At 32.8% G+C, this 24,288-nt stretch overlaps 2 protein-coding genes across 2 annotated transcripts; one reads left to right on the forward strand and one right to left on the reverse strand.

The window, feature by feature from the left end:
* The first annotated feature begins 17,615 nt into the window (after nucleotides 1-17,615).
* On the forward strand, nucleotides 17,616-19,863 carry LOC114737613 (uncharacterized protein At1g15400-like). The gene is made up of 3 exons (XM_028925565.1): nucleotides 17,616-17,670; nucleotides 17,709-18,042; nucleotides 19,805-19,863. The coding sequence occupies exons 2-3, from the start codon at nucleotides 17,739-17,741 to the stop codon at nucleotides 19,861-19,863; spliced, it is 363 nt and encodes a 120-aa protein (XP_028781398.1). The 5' UTR covers nucleotides 17,616-17,670; nucleotides 17,709-17,738.
* Nucleotides 19,864-20,646: 783 nt separating this feature from the next.
* Nucleotides 20,647-24,288, reverse strand: LOC114737618 (uncharacterized). Its single transcript, XM_028925572.1, has 3 exons — nucleotides 24,241-24,288; nucleotides 21,929-22,527; nucleotides 20,647-20,954 (listed from the first exon to the last, which is right to left on the reverse strand). Exons 2-3 carry the CDS (start codon nucleotides 22,496-22,498, stop codon nucleotides 20,799-20,801), a joined length of 726 nt encoding a protein of 241 aa, XP_028781405.1. The 5' UTR covers nucleotides 22,499-22,527; nucleotides 24,241-24,288; the 3' UTR covers nucleotides 20,647-20,798.

A 24,288-nucleotide genomic window follows, 5' to 3' on the forward strand; every position in this document is an offset into this window, starting at 1 on the left:
GGTCGTTATTGATTTCCCCTTCTTCTTCTTTTTTTCCCCTCAATATAACTATTTGGTATTCTGGCTTAGTGGGTTTTTTCTGTCCATAAGCTCAAATGATTACTCCTTTTTTTTTGGCCATCAAATAATTACCCTTGAGGAATATTGATAGCATGTTTGGTTCATTGAATCTTAGGGAAGGCAATGCAATATAATGGAATGATGATCACATGATTTTGTTTAATAAAGAAAGATATGCATACGCATAAAAATGTTTGATTGGATTACAAATAATGAGATAACATGTTATAGAAAATATATGGGTTTGTTTGGATTAACATTCTTTTGGGCAAAATGTTTGGACTAGCATTTATAAATGATTTTATGAATAAGTTAGTTTGACCAACTGAAATTTGTTTGGATGATATAAATAAAAAAAATATAAATTTTTAAAAAAATTGATGTATTCATGGAATAAAAAAATACGTGTAAATATAAAAAAAAATTATAGAAATCTAAAGGCCATTTAAGGTATATGGTAGAGGTAGACAAATTTGCGTGACGATAATAATATTGGACGGAACAGAATTCTTCATTTTTTTTTAATGTTTATTGGCAAAAAATGATATATTTTTTTAAAATTTTTGATTGAGTTTAGGCTTAGTTAATTTGAATATCTTAGCGGATTTTGTTCGATTTTAAGGACATAAATACCCATAAATCATGAGAGACTAAAATAATTAAAAATATAACAAAGATTATATATAATTTGTAAAAAATAAAGTAAGTAAAACAAGAGAGAAACAAATGGGAAAAGTCAATAGAGTAGTAAAGATAGTAGAAAAATGCTTCTTCTTCTCACTCGTAAAGTCATAAGTCAATATAAATAAAATATCTTATTTATAGATAAGAAAAGGAGGAGGAAGCGGTATCACATCCCCCAAATACTGCATGAGCATTCCCCACTCATCCCCCAACCCCCAAAACCGGAATGTGGATCCTGTTCTTGACTAAATTTTTTTAAGTTTTTCTTAATTTATTAAGCTACGCATTTTAATTCAAGTATATAATCTTGAATAAACTAACTTCTGATGAGATATACAAGAAAATGTTTGCATCGAAAATACATATAAATATCGATAAGAAATATATGTATATATAGAAAATTAAATTATGACATTTATTTTTGCATAATAAATTGTGTAAATTTAAAACAAAAAATTAAGATTCAAAATCTAAAAAAATTACATAATCTGCCTTTTGTTTTATGATATCTTCGCTTTCAATTAATTTCTTAATATTTCAGCATTCAATTTGTTCAGGCGACGCAAGCAGGCATAAGCTTATTTTAATTTTTGTTCATTTTTCCTTCAACTCTTTTTAGTTGACTATAAATTTTTATAAGAGATTTGGAAGTCTCATAGACTAGAATTCTTAAATAATTAAAAGCTTGGGACCATCAATAATTAAATACACACACACAATCTTATCCTTTGAATCAAAATTTTTATTATTAAGAAACTTTCATGATTTATGCCACCTTTTGGTTAAAAGTTATTTGCTTCAATTTGCCCTTACGATGTCAAGAAAGGACCACCACATGGCCTCAAACTGAAAATTACTTTGATTGAACAAATTTATCACTTTAATAAATGGTAAAGTCTACAAAAATGTTAATTCTATGAAAATGAATATAAAGAAAAGGCATCATAGAGAAAATTATATTTTTAATTTCCATAATGTTATTTGACTTTTAATAATGCTTATAGTTTAAAATTTGTTATTTGTTTTTAATTTATTCCTTGTTGTTGTCTCTCTGTTACCTTATAGCTTAAAAAAAAAATTTTTTATAATTATAACTGAAAATTTTTCTTATACATTAAATTATTTTTTATTTTAAAAAACCCAATTAAATATAATTTTGATTCAGATATAGTCTCAACTCTCAAGTTTATTTGAACAAGTAAATAATTTGGGAGGTTTGCTATCCGCGACGTTGTGAGAAGTCTACTGAGCAAGTCAACTATTTTTTAATTATTCACCTAACTATATAAAATAAAATTAAAAGTAAAAATAACAATAATTTTATGGATAAAAAAATTCTTCTATAAAATAGCAGAAAGATATAGTTATGATGAGCAATGATGACATCATAATCCCCGTTTACAATTGGAAGACATCTTTATTAAAACTTTTTATGTTTTAATTTATAAGAATTGGCAAGTCTGATTTTTATTTTTTGACAAATTGATACAATTTGTAAACACTTTTATAGTATCAATAAAAATTACTAGGTGAGTCTTTGGGGTAAAACATATATTAATTTTAGTTCTTAATATAAGACTTAGTTGATTAATCTAAAAAGATTAAGAAAATTAAACAAATTACTTTAAATATTTATAATTATTTTTCTTCAAATGAATTTTCTTGACTTATAAACTAATATATAATATAATATAATGATTTACATAAGTATTTCAAATAGGTCACGTAACATAACTATAATTAAATTATTATTTAGTTTCATTAATCTTCCTAAATTAGTCTGAATTTTATATTAGTGACCAGAAGTAACATATTGCAAGCATATGACTCCTCATAAGCAATATAGTTTTGAAAAAAAAATATATCATTTCCACAAGAATTAATGTAAAGGAGGCTAAAAATAATGCAACAGAGTTTCTATTTAGGTTGATCGAAATTATTTCAAGGTTCTTCAAACACAACAGAGAAAATTTTGAGAATTAGAGTGCTTGACTGCACATCAGATGGGTGTGTGAGTGTGTTAGTGTGTATAAATAGGACATTCGAGCTGTTTGGATACCACCCGCGTTAGGTGGTTTTCCCTTCAGTCTCTGGTTTGAGGGGGAAAAAAAAAAGAGTGCTTGACTGCAACTAAAATTAAATGTAATTTTGACTTCAATAATTATGGAAGCTAGGATTTTTTTCTCTCCCTTTATTATATAGAAAAACTTAATTAATCACTTCTCAACTAGAATTTTGATGAAAATATGTTAATTTAAAGTTTTAAGGCAATTGAACAAGCTTTCTCAAGACAACATTAAATTTCTACTTTTATTAAAATGCACAGTCTCTTGATAAAATCATAAAAATTAACAATAAAAGTACGAAGTTTAATAATTAAACTTTAAGTTAAGCACGACTTTACCCAAGTTTTACCCTATCAGCTTCTCAAGCATAATCCAAATAAACAAATCAATCACAATGAGGGCTAAAGACTTAGAAATATTAAGCGCAACATAAAACCAACACATAAATGTCATTAACTACTAAAAGAGATGAATAATTAAATTTTAATCTAAACAAAGATTTAAAATAATCTTAAAATAAGTTTATTAGCCACCTACGTTCAGAAAATTAAAGAGCCACAACTATGCATAATAATCACACTACAAGAAAATGTTGAAGTAGCAGCGGAACATTTCTAGCGGTTCAACAAAACCGCTAGAAATTCCAAATATTTCTAACGGTTTTTCTAAAAACCGCTGCAAAATACAGACGGTTTGACCATTGCCCGCACATTTCTAGCGGTTACCACCTAACCGCTAGAAAGTTAGAGCTAGAAAATCCCCCGGGTTTTGGCGGGAACTTGGCGCCAAATTTGTAGCGTTTATTTTCTAGCGATTAAGGCCAATAAACCGCTAGACACTGAAAATTTCTAGCGGTTGATATATGAACCGATAGAAATATTTTTCATTCCCCGAGGAGTTTAGAAATTTCTAGCGGTTTTGGACCGAACCGCTAGAAATTTCTGCCCATTCCCGAGGCACTTGTGACCGTTGGGAATAGAAATTTCTAGCGGTTCGGTCCAAAACCGCTAGAAATTTCTAGCGGTTTTGGACCGAACCGCTAGAAATTCTCGGTCTATATAACCCCCTCCCCCCACTCTCACTTCTTCAATCGTTCTGAAAGCGAAGCTCTGCAGAATTTTCTCCACAAACATATTCGAGTTCTGATTCAGTTGCAGATCCTTATTTTCAGGTAAAAATAGTAATTTATTGATAAATAATTTTTATTTTATTTAATTTATTATGTTGTAGCTTATAAATAATTTTTCTTTTTATTTTATTTATAAATAATTACTATTTGTTGTTATTAGGATGACTCGTCGACACGGGAAAGACCCAGTTGATCCTGAGAGAGCTGGACCCAGTGAGGTTCATCATGATGCTGGTGAGCCATTCCCTAGCATTCATGACTACGATCTTAGCGAAGAGGATATCCTCAGTTTTATGGAGCAGGATGATGTTGAGCGGATTGAGGAGGCTCATTTTACTGGGGATGAGCAACCCCATGCTGATGCTGATGCTGCTGACGAGGAGGAGGAGGAGGAGCAGGATCAGGGGAATGAGTATCCCCAGGCTGCGCAGCGTCCTGCTCCGAGACGTCAGGCTGGTTATGAGGTGGAATTTGTCGGTAAGTATTTATTTAACTTTTTAAAATTTTGATCAGTATTTAATTTATATAGAAATTGTATTAATTTATTGATATATAATTTATTTCTTAATTAAATTTTGCAGACACTGAGGGGAACAGGTCCTATCGGAGGCTGACAGCCAGAGAGCTGTCTATGATGACGAGCGGACGAGTGGTTGTGCCGCTCAATGAGTTGGGCCAACCGACGAAGAAAGGTGGCCAGTTGTACAACAAGTACGTGCGCCTCCTTGGTCAGCAGTGGACGCTGTTCCCCATCTACGTGCAGGACTGGAAGAAGATCACCGCAGACAAAAAGCAGCAAGGCTGGGAAATGATGAAGGTAATATAAAATTGTTATTTATAATTTTTTTTAATTTAAATAAATGATTATATATTTTGTTTTCAAATAATTTAATTGTTTGATTATAATTTTTTATTTATTTAATTTGTTTGTTATTTATAATATTTTTAAAAGTAGTTAAATGAATATATATATTTTTTATTTAAATTATTTAAAAGTAGTTAAATGAAAATAATTTGTTATTGATTTCATTAATTTATTACTTATAATAATTTTAAATTTAGTTGAGTAAAAATATTTTTTCATTTAAATTACTTAATTGTTTAATTATTATTTGTTTTTGATTAATTTATATTTTATTTATAATATTCTTAAATTAGTTAAAAACTAATTATTTGTTTTTGATTATTGAAATTGCTTAATTATTTGTTTATAATTTGTTATTTAGTTAATTTATTATTTTAATCATAGAGTAAATTTATTCTGGGGGAGGAGTTGAGGGCTGACACGATCAAGAGGCTTGGGATGGCATGGAAGAACAGGAGGGCCGACCTGTGGAGGGAGAAGAAAAGTGACGGGACGAGGCCCCTCCAGGAGATACTGGCAGATGTACCTGGTGGAGTCCCGGACCAAGACTGGTCCAGTTACGTCTATTTTAGGATGACGGCTGACCAGATGGTATGATAATATTGTATTAATTATAATTTCTTTATTTTTTATCCGACTTGACTCATTTAATTTAATTTTTTTACATTTTGCTTCAGGCTCTTTCTAGGAGAAATGCTGGGAGCGTCAGGCATCAGACGATACGTTATAGGGCTGGATCCAGGAGCTTTGCGATCACTTATGACGAGATTGTGAGTACTTGAAATAAATTTATTAAATATGTATATGTATTTAATTTGTAACTAATTATTTCTTTGATTTCATTTACAGAGGGAAAAGATACGACAGGAGCGGGGATACACAGCCACTTATGGCGAGATGTGGCCGATGGTGTATAGACCCCGAGACGGGCGTGCGTCGGATGAGGTTGAGGAGATAGCGGTAAGTAATAAATTAAATATTAATATAATATCACAGTGTAGATATCATTATATTATAATTAACTTCTTTATATTAATTTTGGTAGGCACGGATGACTCAGGTCGATTCCGAGTTGCGTGAGTCTCAGGGGTCTGCCTTGGATCCCACCGCCTCACTTTTAGCGGGTCGTGGCCGGCCGCAGCACCCTGGTCGAGTTAGCGGGCTTGGACTTGGACCTACACCAACTAGGTTGCCCCGCTCAAGTGGCGCTGGCCCTTCATATACTGCTGGGAGCTCTCATGCGAGTGCGAAGCGGCCGGGTTCCTCATCCTCAGAGGAATTGCGAGAGGAGCTCAGACAAGAGTTCGAGGCCAGGATGGAGGCCAGGATCGTGGAGCGTGATCATCAGCTACAGGAGCGTGATCGTCAGCTCCTGACACAGCTTGACCAGCTCTTGGCAGCTGCTACGGCTCTGCGTCATGTGGTGGTCAGTATAGCTCCAAACATCTCGGTTCCTGACATCCCCGACCTACACCTGCCACCAGTCCCGCCCCTACCCCCCCATCTGCCAGTCCAGTCCCAGCAGGTTGAGCGGCCTGCCCACCCCCAGCCGGAGGATCCAGCAGAGGATGATCACGATGATGCTGCTTCTGCCCCCTACCCATGATTTATCTTGCTTTCATTGTATGGGATTTTATTAGAATCTTGATTTTACGGTTTTATATACTATTTAGATATTTATTTAAATTTTATATTTATTTGTTTACTTTATTGATTTATTTCTATAATTTTATTTATGTCAAGTACTAATTAATATTGAAATATTTATTTATTTATTACAACATCAACATTACAATTTATTAAACACGTTAAACATGTTAATTAATCAAAATAATTCTATAATCATTTATTAATTTAATAAATATTTATTTTTATAATGTTATTAATTTATTGTGCAGTATTTCTATTTAATATTTAAAAATAATATCGTTTGTAGCGGTTCCAAAACCGTTAGAAAATTCAACTGAATTTTAACCATCGTGAAACTTTCTAGCGGTTTTATAAACCGCTAGAAAAAGAGTAATTTTCTAGCGGTTCTTGTAAACCGCTAGAAAATTAACTCATTTTCTAGCGGTTTACAAGAACCGCTAGAAAATTGCCAAATTTTACCTATTTTTCTAGCGGTTTTATAACCGCTAGAAAATTCAAAACCGATGGAGACAAAAATCCCGTTAAACCGCTAGAAATTTCTATCGGCTTGTAACCGATATTTAGAATTTCTAGCGGTTAATAACCGCTGGAAAATGAAAATTTCCGTTAAAACCGCTACAAATTTGTAGCGGTGTTGTAACCGCTACAAAAAAATGACCGTTCCACCAGCCTCCTTTATAAGCTGAAACACTCCAACTGAATTCCATTTTAACTTCTCTTTGAGCTCTATGTCATATTTTCACGAAATTTGAACATTATTAGTAATGGATAGGTCGTGGATCAACTTGCACCGGTCGACTCCGCAATACTTGGCTGGTCTAAACTATTTCTTGATTTTGCTTTCGCCAATGCTGCCGTAAATGGTAAGATTCAGTGTCCCTGTCCTAAATGTAATTTCAAAAAGTGGCATCCCAAAGATATTGTTAGGGAACATTTAATCTTTAAGCCTTTTCCGCGAGAGTACGTATTTTGGCAACTACATGGGGAACGGCGTGCTAGATATGGGTGCTGAGTCAGTTCCAGTAGTTTCACGGATGGGAGTTCGAGTGGATGAAGCCGATGCCGTGAATGATGCTGTGCGTGATGCTTTTGGTGTTCACGAAAGCTCGAATCCCAACGAAGATGAAGTAGAGGGACCTCAACCGGAGTTTCTAAGAAACGAAACTGCTCGGGAATTTTTTGACCTCATGACCGAAGCTGACAAGCCTCTTTATTCTGGGTGTACAAAGTATTCGAAGTTGTCATTCTTGGTGAGGCTGTATCACATCAAATGCTTGTGCGGTATGACTAACAAGGCGATGTCTATGTTGCTGGAATTACTGGGAGATGCTTTCCCCCAAGCGAATTCCCTCCATCTTTTTACGAAGCAAAAAAGATTATTAACAAGCTTGGCTTGAACTATAAGAAGATAGATGCATGCCCAAACGACTGTATGCTATACTGGGGAGATGATGCCAACAAAGAGATTTGTACGAGATGCAAGACGTCACGCTATAAGTCGGTACGGAAGGGCAAGAAGCAAAAGAAGAAACCGGCCAAAATTCTCAGGTACAAATTATTACAGCGTGTTACTTGTTCCGTCTCTAAAAATATTCGATATTTGAAATTCTTAAAACAATTGATTATGTCATCAATTTTTTTAAATTGAGTCAATATTTAGTATTTAAATATTCGGTATTTTAAATTTTTAATATATTATTTTCTTAGATACTTTCCTTTGAAACCACGGTTGCAAAGAATGTATATGTCATCAAAAATGGCTCAGCACATGAGGTGGCACGCGACTGAGGAAAATCTAGATGGTAGGTTACGGCACCCACGAGACTCGGAGGCGTGGAAAGCGTTTGATGCGAAATTTCCAGACTTTGCCAATGATCCTAGAAATGTACGTCTTGCATTGGCAACTGATGGTTTTAATCCCTTCGGAAACATGAGCACAAGTTACAGTATCTGGCCGGTGGTGTTAATTCCATACAATCTACCACTTTGGATGTGCATGAAGCAGAGCTCCTTTTTGCTTTCCATGATCATTCCTGGCAAGAAAGCACCAAGAAATGATATTGACGTATACCTGCAACCATTGATACACGAATTGATCGACCTATGGACGAATGGTGTTGAGGCATATGACTCACATGACAAGCAACTATTCAATCTCTGTGCAGCCTTGATGTGGACAATAAGTGATTTTCCCGGTTTGGGAACTTTGTCTGGCTGGAATGTGCATACTGGGTTGGCCTATCCTGAGTGCAATTTTGATTCTGTGCCATGTCGCCTTCCACACAGTCGCAAGTGGTGTTTCATAGGACATCGACGGTTCCTTGATTCCAAGCACAGACTTAGATTGCAACGGATTTGCTTTGATGGGAAACAGGAGAAGAGAGATCCTCCTGTTACTTTGCAGTAAGTATATATATCATATAAGCTCACTAGCTTTTACACTTTATATTTGTTTCTTACTGACTCTTCTAACAAATTACACTTTACTATAGTGAGTTTAGGAGTTATCTCAGGCGTCAGCTACGGGGCCGTGCGCGTTCTGCTGACATTGATAAAAGAGTCCACAAAGAGTTTCCCAGTTGGTTTACACGTCGAATACTTAATGACAACAGCCCATACACAGATGAATTCAAAGCTCTTTCTCTCGGTCCGTTAGACCATGCACGAAGGTTTACCGCGTACAATGTCAACGGCTTCAAGTTCTGTACGGTTGGACGTGATCAGGGATTGCGCACACAAAACTCTGGAGGCGTCACTTACTATGTCAACGAGATGTTATGCTAGCAGTAGTGATGGCGATATGCGCTTTGGAGGCGTCACTTACTATGGAAAGCTAATTGACATTATTGAGTTGAGTTACCAGCTTTTCACCGTGACACTGTTCAAGTGCTCCTGGGTAAATACGACAACTTCATGGGGACTCGCCACTGACCATTTGGGCATCACCTCAGTTAATTTCTCTAGACTTATTCATACGGGGGCATCTGAAGATGATGAGCCATATATCCTTGCTTCTGAGGCACACCAAATTTACTATGTCAAGGACGAGAAACATAAAGACTAGAATATGGTCGTTCACCTCAAGCCACGGGATCTTTATGATATGGGTGATGGTGACATTATTTACGACAGTGAACCCTTCCAACCCTCGAATTTTGAAGACTTCTTTCCTCAAGGAGATGATAATTTGCCAATTATCAGGTACACGTCTTTTCTTAAATTATTTAAATAATTAACTACTAATTACTAATTTTTTCCAAATACATTATAAATTTAACAAATTTTTTTAAAATGTGTCCTTTCAGGCCGGATGATGATGGAGAATAGCAGCATCCAAAATAAATTATTTAAAAAATTTTCCGTCCATAAATACATATGTATAAATTAAAATTCGTACAGTTTTTTTAAAAATAAAAAAATTTTAATTTGTAGCAGTTACATAACCGCTACAAATTTATTTTACGAAGTTGTAATTTGTAGCGGTTATTAACCGCTACAAATTTATTTTAGAAAATTGTAATTTGTAGCGGTTTTTAACCGCTACAAATACATACATATAAATTAAAAAATAAAAAAACTAAATTTGTAGCGGTTAATAACCGCTACAAATATAACCGCTACAAAATACTAACGCTTATATATATGCTAGAAAATGAATAACAGCTACAAAATGCAATAAAACGCTACAAAAACACCGCTACAAATGTGTCGCTGATCTCTATAAATACCATATCTTCTCTACATTCATTTACTCCATCTCTTTTCTTTCCTCTCCTATTCTTCTTCATAATTCTCTCTTTTTTTCTTACTATCTCATATGGTAGTTTTTTTCCTTTACTGTATGGTAAGTGAATTTTATTTTATAATTCATTGTATCTTTTATTTGTTTTTATTTAAAATTTACTAACATATTTATTTCTCCTTTCCTTTCAGATTTTTCTTCTCCACACTTGTCATGCCCTCCTCAACTGATTCAAATACTCATCAACCTAAGACTATAGGTTCAATATTACAAAATATATCATCTTCAATTCAATTATCTTATTAAATATTCAATTAAATTATCTTATTAAATTAAATTCACTTCTTTTGACACATTCATAATTTAATTACATATTTTTTATTACAAAATTTAAATATATAAAATGTAACATATAACTAATTATACAAATTAACAAAAATTCTTCAACATAATTTATTTAATGGTTTTTAAAATTATAATATGAAAAACTATAAATTTTTTTTTCTGGCACTAAAAATTTCTAGCGGTTCTGAACCGCTAGAAATATTTCGTCAAATTCAAATTTTGCGTCAAAATTTCTAGCGGTTCAAACCGCTAGAAAATTTTTTGCCGCCTTTCCTAAAATTCAATTGGCGGGAAAATTTATTTTCCAAAACATTTCTAGCGGTTATAGAACCGCTAGAAATTTCCGCGCGCTACTGAAATTATTTAATTCCCGGCAAAATAGATTTGGTTTAGCAGGTTTCTAGCGGTTATAAAACCGCTAGAAATTTTTTTCCGGGACCATTTTCTAGCGGTTTTCTAACCGCTAGTAATGTTTCCCCTTCAGATATTTTCTAGCGGTTAGAAACCGCTAGAAAGTTTCTATCGTTTTGACCATGATGTGTAGCGGTTGAAATAACCGCTAGAAATTTTTTCTTGCACCTGTTTTTCTAGCGGTTTCCTAAACCGCTACAAATTTGATTTGTTGCGGTTAAAACCGCTAGAAATGTATCACTCTAACCGCTACAATTGACATATTTTTTTGTAGTGTCACGACCATATTATAAAATCAAAATCAATAAAACCAAAAGATCCAGCTTGAATCTCTTCAAATCTTCAATCTCCCGCTTATACCTCTTCAAAATTTTCAAACCCTCAAAAGTCGAAGAATGATGGCTGGAAGTAAAAGATTCAAATACGTAATCCCAGAATAAGTTTAGAGATCAAAACGCACAACTTCATTTACAACACATTTTGTGCAATGAATGGTACAAACATTCACACTTGACTCTTTAGGTTCATATTTGCTTCCTTTGCTTTCAAAACTTGGAGACTTGTGATTAAACTTCAAGTGACTCTTTAAGTGTTTCCAACATCAAGCTTAGACCACCAAATCCAATGGAAAAATTCACAAGATTCATAATTACTCGAAAGAGGACAAGATATCAACACTTAAACCAATAATAAATCCTATAAGTAGAGTTTCAGTAACAAAATGCATATTTTCCTATATATATTATCTAAAGTATGCATATTTTAACCCCCAAAAAAAATACAAAAGAGTAAGAAAATAAGCTCAAATGAGATGAATTTCTATAGGTTATCGGTGAATTTTGATAAGCTATGAAAATTATTAAGACAAAGGTTCACAATAAGATGAAAGATGGTTTTTTTACTCATTTAATAATTGTTTATATTGGAAAAGGGATAGCTAAAAAGTTTATTGCATATATATGATAATTAATTTTTATGCCATGAAAATTGCAACTTGTCTACAATTTAAATTAAAAGTTTACTGGACTATAAAAGGGAGAATGGAGATACGAAGCTTTAGCTAACTATTCTAACCTTCCGGGGTTGATATACAAAAGGGTAAACTGATAGTTTGAGACCAATAGAAGAATTTAATTTTAGGAAAAATCGCAACAAAACGCATTAAAAATTAAAAATTACATAAAGGACCTGTTCACAAAATTTGTTGCCATTTACTTATTAATTGTTATCAAAACTGTAACACCATTCTTTCGTAATGGTCATAATGATGTAGGGTTGTATAATTACGAGGAAGACAAATTTAAAAAACATCTACCATGGTAGAAAATTTGAAAACTAATTGATAAAAGTTAACCATAATATAAAAGGTAAAACTAGAGTGACAAAAGTCTATCATGATTAAAAACTGTATACTTATTAACAAGTAAAAATAAAACTATTTTAAGACTAAGATCAAAGTATAAATAGAATTTTAAGTATTAAATTAGCAGAGTTATCATGTAAATCGAGTATATTCTTTTTTTATATAAAATGAACGCAAAAGAAATATCCTAGAGTCACGGCAAAGTTAAACATAAATGGAAGAAACATGTACCACACATAAGGAATACAATAGAGCCTTCAAGCTTACTCCTCAGGTGCCTTCCCTCATTTTGAACCTTTTCCTGAAAATGTTAAATTAAAGGGGAGCACAAACGTCTTAGTAACCAAAGTTTAACCATGTAGATACAATCATTACCTAACTACTTTCATATTAGCTAGGCAAATAGATATTGCAACAGCTTAAATAATTGTTAGCAAAATATGTAACTAATTTAATAATATATCATGTTCATATGCAACGGATGCTTCCTCCCTTATTGCTCCATCCAACCTTATTCCGCTGACCGGAACCATAAGCTTATACATGGTCTGGCTCATACACTGGACTGACCAAAGCTACTCCAGTACTTAGGATATATCTGGCCAAAGATACAAAGCCCAAACCTAGACTATGGCTCCCCTCCTTAAAAGAACCAGGAGGTGTCACTGTCCCACATTCCCCCTCTACGAACCTGGCCAGGTAAGTATTAAGGAATGGGACTCTAAAAAGGCCAACCACTTTGCACTGAATGGAGGCAAACCACGTGGTCACAGTTTATCACATATATCAGTATCATAAACCCCCAAGTCCAACCGCCTATGTATGCCATGAATATGTAGCAAATGCTGTATATGCAAGCATGCTTGAAAGAAAACAATCTACCATAAATTTTCACAAAACAACCAAAACACATTCATGCTTGCAAGAAAATTCAAATAACACATAAGATAATATTATTATATCCTTTCACTTTTTTAGTCTTATTTATTTATTTGTACCAATTAAGTCGATAGAGTCAATAAAAATTTAATCATAATGGATAAAGATTGCACACACATGGAAAAACCTCAAGTTACCTGGTTTCTTCTAGCTCTCCAACAATCACAATCATAATTCCAATCAAGAAGGCTCTCGAAGAGAGTCTACAAAGTCAACATAATGAAATATTAATTTATAATTTTAGACAAAAAAAATTATATCCTATACTTATTTTAATGTTACATGAGAGTTACTCTAAAACTTCAAAGTTATCCTAGAGCCCACAATACATATTACTGATTTCTTCTAATTACCTTTTCATAAGTACTATTAAAATTTTACATTTCATAATAACTTATATGAAATCCTTACTGTATGTAAAGTTCAAAAATATATATATTTAGCCTTCATCCTACTAACCATTCGTAAATTACTATATATATTGCCGAATGTATTATAGATATATACATGCCTATATATAAAGGGTCGAGTACCGAATGTCTTATATACACACACACAAGTCTTATATATACATACATGCCTATATACACACACCCATTATTAGAAGGGAGAAGTACCGAAAAGGGTGATGATGTAAAGGGTGTGTGTGTGTGTTTTTGTATTTATTCCTATTTCCATCAAGCATATACATAAATATATACACACACATATAGTCATACAAAGAGGCAAAAAAATCTGAAAAGAAAACGCATGATACAAGAAAGAGGTTGAGGGAGGGGAAAAAAATCAATGAAGAAAGAAACATTAAGTTTTAAAACAGTAGTCAATGGTGTCACGCCATTCTCATCCTTTTTCCTATTAAAGTATATGTGTGTGTATTCATGAATAATAGTTGTCAAATGTGAGAAAGAAGAGAGAGATGAAAAAGAAAAAGAAAAGTCGGTACACACCTTAATAAATATATATAAGCTTAGAGATGATGATTACAAGAAGGCTTACGGTGGACTTGAATCTATTTTGATTTATGATGATGGAATGTTTAGAGCAGAAGGAGTAGTGCTTTTTGAAAAATCACTAGTCTACAGTAGTGGAAAAGCTAAAGAAGAAATTGAATGGCAGCTAAAGGATGAAGAAAAAGTGGGTAGGAAGTAGGGTTAAGTTATTATATTTTTAAAATTAATAAATCTTCACTTAATTAATTAATTACTTTATCTTATTGTTATTATTATTGAAATCTCATTATAACCGACTTATATGAAATCTCCCAGAATCATTCCAAAGTTTCTTTTTAAAGTTAAACTCAAATCTTTTTTTATATATATAATTATAAATGTATATATTTTATTAAAATTCATATAACAGATTCAAAATTTGAATTTCAATCTATTTCATATCATCATCATCATCCATCGTCATTTTTTTTTCTACTTTTATTTTTAAATACCTATACACTTATTTACAATTTTGTTTTATATTATTTGACTCTCTTTTAAATATCTTATTTTCTTGAATTTATTATTTTATATATATTTATCAAAGATTTAATCCAAACTTTCTATAAATAACTACTTATAAACCCAAATAAAATTTTGGGATGTTACAGTTCTCCTCTCCTAAATGAAATTTTATCCCCAAACTTTAGAGGTATCCAAATCAAAACAACCAATTACAAACAAAACAACACGTCAAACAATCACAACAAACATACAAATTAAACACATACCTAACAAACAAGTGGGGATGTTCTTGCTTCATCTTTTCTTCGATTTTCCAAGTAGCATCACTTGGAGTCATTCCCCTCTATACGACCTTAACAAGTCAGATGGTTTTGTTTCTTAATTGTTTATTTCAAAAATATTATAGTGCTGTTCTTAACTAAATCTTAACCCAACAATTTCTTTTTTTTTTCATACACAACTTTCATATTGTCAAAGGACATGTCAAAGAGACATATCCGCCAAAACTCAACATAGTATCTACTATAATCTACAGTCTCATGTGAAAACCAAGTCATCCGCCTCTGTCATACTCTCTACAGAACTCACTTAACCTCCTACGTCTTATTGTTCAATATTTTCATTGACATATTTAATTAAGATAAAATGGAAATCTTGATATTTGAAAAGAATTATCTTTTTTTTTAAACTCAACATATTGTTAAGATTTTGTTTGCATATTGAATGAAATGGAAATCTTTAGAAAGATGCATGAGCATTGAGTGAACTACTAGTCAAAATATAGTTCATGAAAATTTTCTATTTACAATGAAATCTGTGAAAAGCATAAGATTGTATCAAGAGTTATAGTTGCATTGCAAATCCTTTGAAACCAAATGCTTATCAGAGGAAACAAAAAAAAAAATTTTAATTCTTTCATCAGAAACAAAACTATTATAAGTGAAACGTGGCCTCATACCCTTTACTTAACCTATCTTTGGAAGATTAACTAATCATATATATATATATATATATATATAATTTTTAATTCCTTTGTCAGAAACAAAACTTTATAAGTGAAATGTGGCCTCATACCCTTTACCTAACTTGCCTTTTGAAGATTAACCGATCATATATATAAAGTTACACGTTTTAGACATCTTTATAGCTTGCCTCCCAAGCTAAAATTTTATTTTAAGTATTTCCCCCACTTTCACAAATATTATTCATAAATAATCCATTAATACTGCCTCTACCCGTCTTATTCTGTCCTTAATTTTTTTCACCAATCTCTCTAGTAAAATTTTGATTCCTTTTTCTAAGATTCTCTAACATTGACCTTATCACTTGCTTTTATACTTTGATGTTTATCCATACTATTATTATTAATACGAACAATGTTTGAGACAATTTTTTTTTCTGTTTTTTTTTTCTTCCTCTAAGGTTCACTTCTAATTACACTTTAAAAGTTAGCTAAGTTTTCCTCTATAAATGACTACTAGTTCATAATACAACCGCATATTTTAAAACCTTTTTTTCCCTAAAGAAGAAAACACTCACAGCAAATTTAGTTAATTATTTTAATGAACAAAAATTCCCCAATATATGACTAAGGAATACATAACACAACAAATTACACTCAATGTATCCTAAACCTTCAACAACCTGTGACATTCACAATCTCACTTCTTAATAATGGACACATCCATATAGTGATCCAATATCTATAACTCCTAAAAGTCAAGCTTAGGAATAACAACCACAATACTCCCAAAACAATCATAGGTACGAGGACATATGAAAAATAACTAGAAATTTCTCCTCGTACAATGCATAGGGTGTTGTGTGACTATATATGATTAGATTTTGAAATAAGTAAAGGATCTTTATAAGGTGTATTACATATTTGATTCAATTGGGATATGTTATTCTATTTGAATTCTTCGCCACTTCTTATTGAAACAATAGTGATATGTTTTTCTTGAAAACTTATACCTTTCTACGTATTTTTTAAAAATATAACATTTCTTTTATAAAATAAAATAATAAAAAAATAAGGCATATGTATATGGATTGTATTCATGGCCCCTCTTATTTCAAGAAATTCTCATGTCTCCCCACCCCAAAATATTCTTCTTTTACTTTGTATTTTTAAAAACTTGACTTCTTATATAAAATAAAATAATAAAAATGAGCCACACCTATATGGAGAGACAGCATATGCACATACAAATTTGGGTTATTTGGCCACAAAAAATATTATATTTGTATAAATTGAATGGATTGAATTATTAATAACCCACTGTAATTACATGAGAAACTGTATAAACTAATAATAATATAATAATGGGTCCCTGTTTACAATTTTTCTATTTCAAATATCTTTTTTTGTGATTTTTTCTTAATTTTATTCTAACACCATCAAGGCATCAACATCAAATTATCAAACTCTAATTTAAGATATTTGGTTCATAAGTGCAAGATTTAATACTAACTATTTACAATTTTGTTAATTATTTGAGTTTTAAGAAATTTGAAACTCATATTATGCCTCCTAATAGACAACTTGTAAAAATAAGTCTTTATATATACTAATATGCATCCTACGCAATTCATATTGGTCAATTTTTTCCTCTCCGTTTTTTTTTGTTGCAATATTGTAAATAATGTTTTTGTAAATAGCAAAAAAAAACACTATAACCTAATTTAGTGAAGGACAATTTCGTTGGCACACAAATTTTTTTTTTTTTTAACAGCTAAGGACCAATATCCTTATCATTTTCTAAACTCGCGTCCATAAGTGTCCTCAATTCCCATATTTGGTCCTTTACTGACAACTTCCCAAAATTTATATTTTATTTGTTAAATAATATAAATGTCACTTTCTCTCTCATATTATCATATAAATTTCTTCGTTTCAAAGTTCCTTCCAAGGTTCCACCCAAGGCTCCAAAGCTCCCTCCAATCTAAACCATATATCGGAGACAGAGACACAGAGAGAGAGAGAGAGAGAGAGAGAGAGAGAGAGAGAGAGAGAGAGAGGCATGTATGGCTGAACTTCAAAGGTCTGTGACATCTTTCAGAAGACAAGGCTCTTCAGGCTTGGTTTGGAACGACAAGTTCCTCTCCAATAACCAAAACAACCCTAATAACCACCACCAACAACCTCCTGATCCCCCGCCAACGCTCGATTGCAGCCGCTCCACCGGAGCACGGCCTTACCGGGCCGTCAACGTCTCCCTCCCTCCCAATGATCCGCCGTCCCCCAAAGTGCCTACCTGCGGACTTTGTGGCTTCTTCGGCAAACAAGCGGCTGTCGACCATCATCGCACCAGTTCAAAGCCTAAGAAACGTAGGTGATTATATATATATATATATATATAATATGTATGTGTATATATATGTATGAACAATCTGTTGAGGATTTGAGCAAGTAAATTTGAACTGTTTTTTTATCCTTATTTTGTTTCTGTTTCAGTTGTTTGTTTCGTTTTTGAAGTTCTTGTTAAAAATTTGTATGCCATAGAATTAGAATAACATATACATAATCAAGATTAATGAGATTCTTATGCATATTTTTGGCTCTGATGTTCTCTGTTGATCAAAACATGATATACATTTAGTTTATGGAAGATAATTATGCTTTTCAAAATGAAAATCACTTAATTTCAGGGCCTCGTTTAATTGTTCCTTTCTCATAAATGTCCATATATACATATGAAAGATTCTTTGATGACTAAATTGAAGAAAGCTTATAATGAAACACAGAGAAAGATTAGATTTAGGGCCATTGTAAAAGCAAAATATTAATAATAATAATAACTAGCCCAGACTTATTCCTATAATTAAGGTCCTGAACTTAAATCTTGTGTAAGGAAGAAAAATTTATCATTGGGAGAAAATTTCATACTTATGTAGCCTAACCTTGTTTGGCCTAGATAATTAGTAAGAACCCGATTTTTAAAAGCTTAATTAGTTAAGAGTTAATAAATTAATAAAAAAGACTTTGAATAATTCAAACGCATTTGCTAATAACCTAACCAAGTTAGTAGTATTTAATTTTAATCCCTCAGTTAACAAAAATGTTGAATTTTAAAAAAATGACATTATTAAGGTGCCGGCCTATGTATATAATAATGATTTGAGGACAAAAAAAAAAACTGTGTGTGTGTGTGTGTGTGTGTGCAGGGTACGTATAGTTGTTATCATTTTCATATTTTCTTGTTTCAATTTTGTGTTTGGTGAGTTTTAATTAAGGGAAAATTAAAGAGAAAATCTATATTAGTATGGTTGGTATGCCATAAAACAGCTATTACTGGAAAGGCAAAAAACGACCTTCATCTTTATAGTTTAAGACTAATTAATTATCTCTTTTTTAATTTCTCCTAAAGGATATTTATGACACACATACACATATATTTATTTTTGAAATTTTTAAGTTTACCAACATATACTCATTAAGTACTTCTTTTTTATAACGAGAAGTTTAAGTGACTTAAGTTTCCAAGGCAAAGCATGCCTCTAGGCTTAGATAGTTCTTACAAATATATATCAGTAATGAGATTCAAACTCTCAACTTTATGAATTATGGGTTGACTCCTTACTAACTAGACTAATTTTTGTTGGCACTCATTAAGTAATTTTTTACTCGAATGTTTTTATTTTTTTTTATCATATAACAACCTAGCTAGCAAAATTTCAGAAAAGACGCAATTTCGTTTTTCATTATCTTTCTCATTTGCCTTAAAAACTTTTCCATTGTATCAAATATGACCTAAGAGTTGGCATTTAATATGCAACAAATTAAACTAATTAGCTTCCTAGAGAATCAAGATTACCACAAATTAGGGAAGAGGCTTTCCTCTCCTTATGCATGACATGGAAAGAGGCTTTAATTTCCAGTTCCACCCCCACAAAGAAAATGAAAAATTATTCCAATAATACTAGTAATATTATTGGTTCTCTGAATAAATAATAAAACTGAGCAAATAAAAAATTCTAACACCAAAAAAATTGGAAATAATTAATGAGACTTGTTACAAATTAAAGAATAATCTGATTCTATCTGTGTTGCATCCAACACAAAATACGCCCTTTTGCTGATAAACCTGCAGGGCTTGTTTGGAGAGGAGGAGGCCAAGAGACAGTTGCTGATGGAATCTTAGAACATTGAGATTTAGCAAACTCAGAAAATGAAAGACAACTAAGTTATTCCTTAACAACATAATCCATATAAGTGAAGAGTCTGCGGAGTGAGAAATAAACCTTTTTTTAATCAATAATAAATTAGAAAACAACTGTGTCTGTTTTGTTTCAGGCTGGTTTTGGTGATTTCAATGTAAAACTAAACACCATTGAGAAGTACAATATTTATCATAAGGTATCTATTATCTCTATTGTATCATTATTTAATAATAAAAATTTTATTAATTTTTATTTAGAGAAACAATTTACATTTCTGATGCAACAATATCGGATTAGTTTTCCATTTTATTATTATTTCTAGGACATTTGGATTTATTTGGGCTTATCATTATTTTAGGATTTAGGATTAGTTGTCGTTGTTTCTAAAGCTGTTTTCGTTTTTATCATTATTTTTACCATAAATCAGAATACAGATTGCAGTTATTTTTTCTTCCTGCTTTCTTTCAATTTCTCTGTTTCTCTTTTCTCTCTGATTTCTTCCCTGCTTCTCCCGCATTCTACATCAATTTCTCAGCCGTAAAGTCTTTTTTTTTTCATTTTTTTTATGAGCTCATTCTATTCAACATATACAAACAGATCCATGCAAAAAAAGCAATACTCTCCAAACTATATAATTGTATCACATAACAAATCATAAAATTTAAAAGCAAATCTCATTTCGCCTATATAAGGCACCAAACTAATGGGCTAAAATGGTTTCAGAACCTCAATTATATTGAATGAGAAAAAAATGCCAAGAAAACCCAGGAGAAGAAAATAAAGCATATGTTCATAATAATAAAACAAGTTTCATTACATTATACGAATTTTCATGTACAGATATCTAAATACAACTGAGACTTTTTCCAGAATCAAAAGTCTATATGTGTTGAATATCCTGTATGATAAGATTATATATTTTATTCAACCTGAAACTTTCTTAACTTTGGTCTTGAACAGTAAAATATGCAATTTTTCCATTGAAAAATACAGGAAACACCCAGTTGAGTGCGTCACGAAAGAGCCAAAACTTGAGCCCACAATACAATGCCAAACCGGACCATACGCTTTGTCAAACTCCTGCACATGAACTTTATATTATTTAATACATGGTACATACTATGATTTATCAAATCAATAAAGAAGGAAACTATTTTACAAATCTTGCCGACCGGAAATAAATATATAAATTAAAAAAAAATCATGCTTCTGTTGTGCACATGGGGTGAGAGTTAAAAAAATAAAATGTATAGGATTAGTTTAGGGGCCTGATATGCTTCTTCTTGTTTTTTTTGCCCCCTAAGTGCAAATAATTAGCAACAACATTAGGGTCTTGAGGAGTTTAATGTTATTTTAACATCTGGTAAGATGGGGAATCTAATTAATGATTTGATTTTGACAATGGAATGGACAGTCTTAACTAAATTGGGTTGAAGAAATGGACGGTCAGGATTGAGAGATCTATTCTAGGTGGTTGACATAGATCAGTGAGCCATTGGACCAGTTCGAATGATCCTGACCAATACACAATAAAAGAAGAGAGAGAGAGAGAGAGAGAGAAAGGACATGGCAATTCATGACTGGTCTAGTTGTTCATTTGATTCTTCCGTGGGGTTCGACGAACAATACCCAATCATCCACGAAACAAAATTCCAAAAAGAAACAATAAGTAAATAATTATCAGTATAAGACACTTTTTCTGGCTTTCTTTGCACCACAATATGCTATGCAAGCTAGATGATATGCAGATTATATGAACATGCATAACTAACTGGGAAAAAAAATTTTGCAGACAGGCTCAATTTATACCTTGGATAATTATGCCATGTGAAACTATATAATTATGCCTGGAGTAGGTCTCTCTAATAAAAGATGAAGACATATTTAGTAGATTTATTTATGAATAATTTGGCCTACCAGTTTTTTAAATGCATGATATACAAGATAATTAATCTTTCCATCACTAGGCTGTTACCATGGGTTCTGTTTTAAGAGACCAAGGAACTGAGATTTTGACTGTTCCAGATGGAGAGGTAGGTGAATTTGAAGCATACCTTCTTTATGTTATGAGCGATATGTTTGGAGCTAAACGTCTCCAGGCTATCATATGTTCTCCTGGCACAGCGAAAGGCTTGCACTTGCATGAAGCTTGGCATGTCAGTCACTAAAACCTTCACCTGAAGATATGCAGTCACAGAGGACAGTGTTTCAATTTGGGACACTGACTTTCTCCCCTCAGATATCCCTCTTACTGCGAACAGATTTGTTTCGATGTGAGATACTGACTTTCTTCCTTCAACTATTACTCCTCCTGATTCCGATTCTGCAGATACTGACTTTCTTCCCTCCTCATATGCCCCTCCTGATCCCATCTCTAAGCAAGAAGTTGATTTTCTTGCCTCAACAAATCCACTTCCTGCTGCTGCCGCTAATCCTCTTTGGCCACCATTAATGCCTACATTCAAGCTTCGAGCTTTTGATATTCTAGTTAGCCAACCGAGTGAGTTGGATTTCTTCCCCGCCTCTATTACTCCAGAAGGCTGATCAAGCTCATTATTCTTCCTTGGATTCCCTTTCCCGCCTTTGTAAATGTACAAGAACCCTCTCTTCTGCTGGTTTGCCATTTCTCACAGAGTCTCTCTCTCCTCAAGGTCTGAAGGAGTAACAATGGATCCAATAAGAGCCAAGGCACACAGAAATACATACAAATGTATTGAAAAGGGAAGTGTTGGGAATCACTAGCACAGGGAAGACCCATTAGAATAATGTTTGTTAACAAGAAAGTGACATATTTATAAAGGCAAACCCATGTGTTGCTGCCTGTGATTGTGAGCAAAATAATACAACAAATGCTAACGCAGATTTCACCTATATATTTATATGTATCATTCTCAAGTGGGCTCTTCAGTAATGAACATGTAATAATGTAAAGCAAATTTTTTAATGAGAATTATCTTGATTACAGGTCTATTAATAGTCATCTCAGCTTACTTACAGATGGGTTAATGTTTAACTAAGAACTTCTCTGTTAGTTTTGATTCGAAGTTCAAAGCCCATGAATAGGCACTGTGGCGTGTAGGACTAATCATTGGCCCTCTGGGGCATATTTGTCTCCACATAAACTGCTTCTAGACAGCCAGCATACAGGGACCCCTACCTTCGCCACCGCCTATTTTGTTGGGCACCCTAATAAAAATGTCACTATCCTCTTTACTAGCATGTTCAATTTCCTTTTCTTTAATCAAACGGCCAGACCTAAAATAAGTTTTTTGGACACTACTCTCTCTCATGGTTTCTGGGTTAAACTGATGGTGACGATGATGATAACCATTAATGACCCTGTCAGGAGCTAATAGCAAGTATAGACGTTAGACATTTTGTTTTTGCGGTTCACTATTTTTGGCCCTTTGTGGTATGGCAAAATGTATATGCTTTTTGGCTTTTCCTATCATCCTCGTGGTTGTGGTAGCTTCACCTATTGCTGTCAATTAAATGAATGAAAGTGCACAATACAGCTAAGCTACTATAATAAACAGGATGAGGATAACATTTCAAACCAGTTGTGTGACTTACAATTTTTTGAATCATTTTCATTAACTATTCCTCCAGAGAGAAGAATCAAGAAAATAAAAGGAAAGCAGGGTTTGTCAGAGACAAACAAATTTAAAGGTCTCAGATACCTCAAAAAAATGAGTGATTCCCACATTCGACACATCAGTAACTAATTAGTATCCATACTCTAAAACATAAAGTAACATGGGCCGTACTATCGGCTCTGCAACTTTTCTTCTTCTTCACAAGCTGCAATTAGATACGTGTATGCATACATTATGCTATGCCGACATAAAAGAAAAAAAATTATAAGAATTCTCACAGCCCAATTCATATGCAGTACAATTCTTCAAGCTCCGCGATGCATAACAGATAGCACCCACCAAATTAAGTTGCCTAAACCATTCAGGCATACTCCATCTGAAAAAATGATGCACGCATCGACCAAAAGAAATTAATAAATCGAGAGGTTGGTGAAGGGAATTGCAACTTCAGAAGCTTAGAATATGCACAAAACGAAGGAAATTTGTACAATCCTTCTGGTCAAAGCTACTAACTCTTAATGATCTACGGTTACGATTACCTGTCTTCATCGAGGATCATCCATGGCAGACACAGATCTCGAGAAGAAAAACGCATAACCCCAGCGAAGTGGCATATCACGTGGGAATTACAACGTGCAAAAGAAAAAATGTTTTTTTTTTCCAAAAATCACAAATGAATGTGGCATAGATTGCGGAAAAGACATTGATGGAAAGTTGATTTTTGATTGCGGTTTCTCGTGTGATTTTGAACATTCATGTAAACTGCTAACCTTAACCATTTGGAGGGTTCTCACAGAGCAGAAAACGCTTAAGCTCAG

This window comes from Neltuma alba, unplaced genomic scaffold, assembly GCF_004799145.2.
Source record: "Neltuma alba isolate B1F8T4 unplaced genomic scaffold, ASM479914v2 tig00013470_pilon, whole genome shotgun sequence".
NCBI lineage: Eukaryota > Viridiplantae > Streptophyta > Magnoliopsida > Fabales > Fabaceae > Neltuma > Neltuma alba.

Bases quoted from the DNA above. Each gene is read 5' to 3' on its own strand.
- LOC114737613 (XM_028925565.1), top strand. From the start codon at position 17,739: ATGGCTGAACTTCAAAGGTCTGTGACATCTTTCAGAAGACAAGGCTCT. The intron at 18,043-19,804 runs GTAGGTGATTAT...ATAAACCTGCAG, and splicing joins CAGTTCAAAGCCTAAGAAAC to GGCTTGTTTGGAGAGGAGGA.
- LOC114737618 (XM_028925572.1), bottom strand. From the start codon at position 22,498: ATGGCAAACCAGCAGAAGAGAGGGTTCTTGTACATTTACAAAGGCGGG. The intron at 20,955-21,928 runs GTATGCTTCAAA...GTTCATGTGCAG, and splicing joins TCGCTCATAACATAAAGAAG to GAGTTTGACAAAGCGTATGG.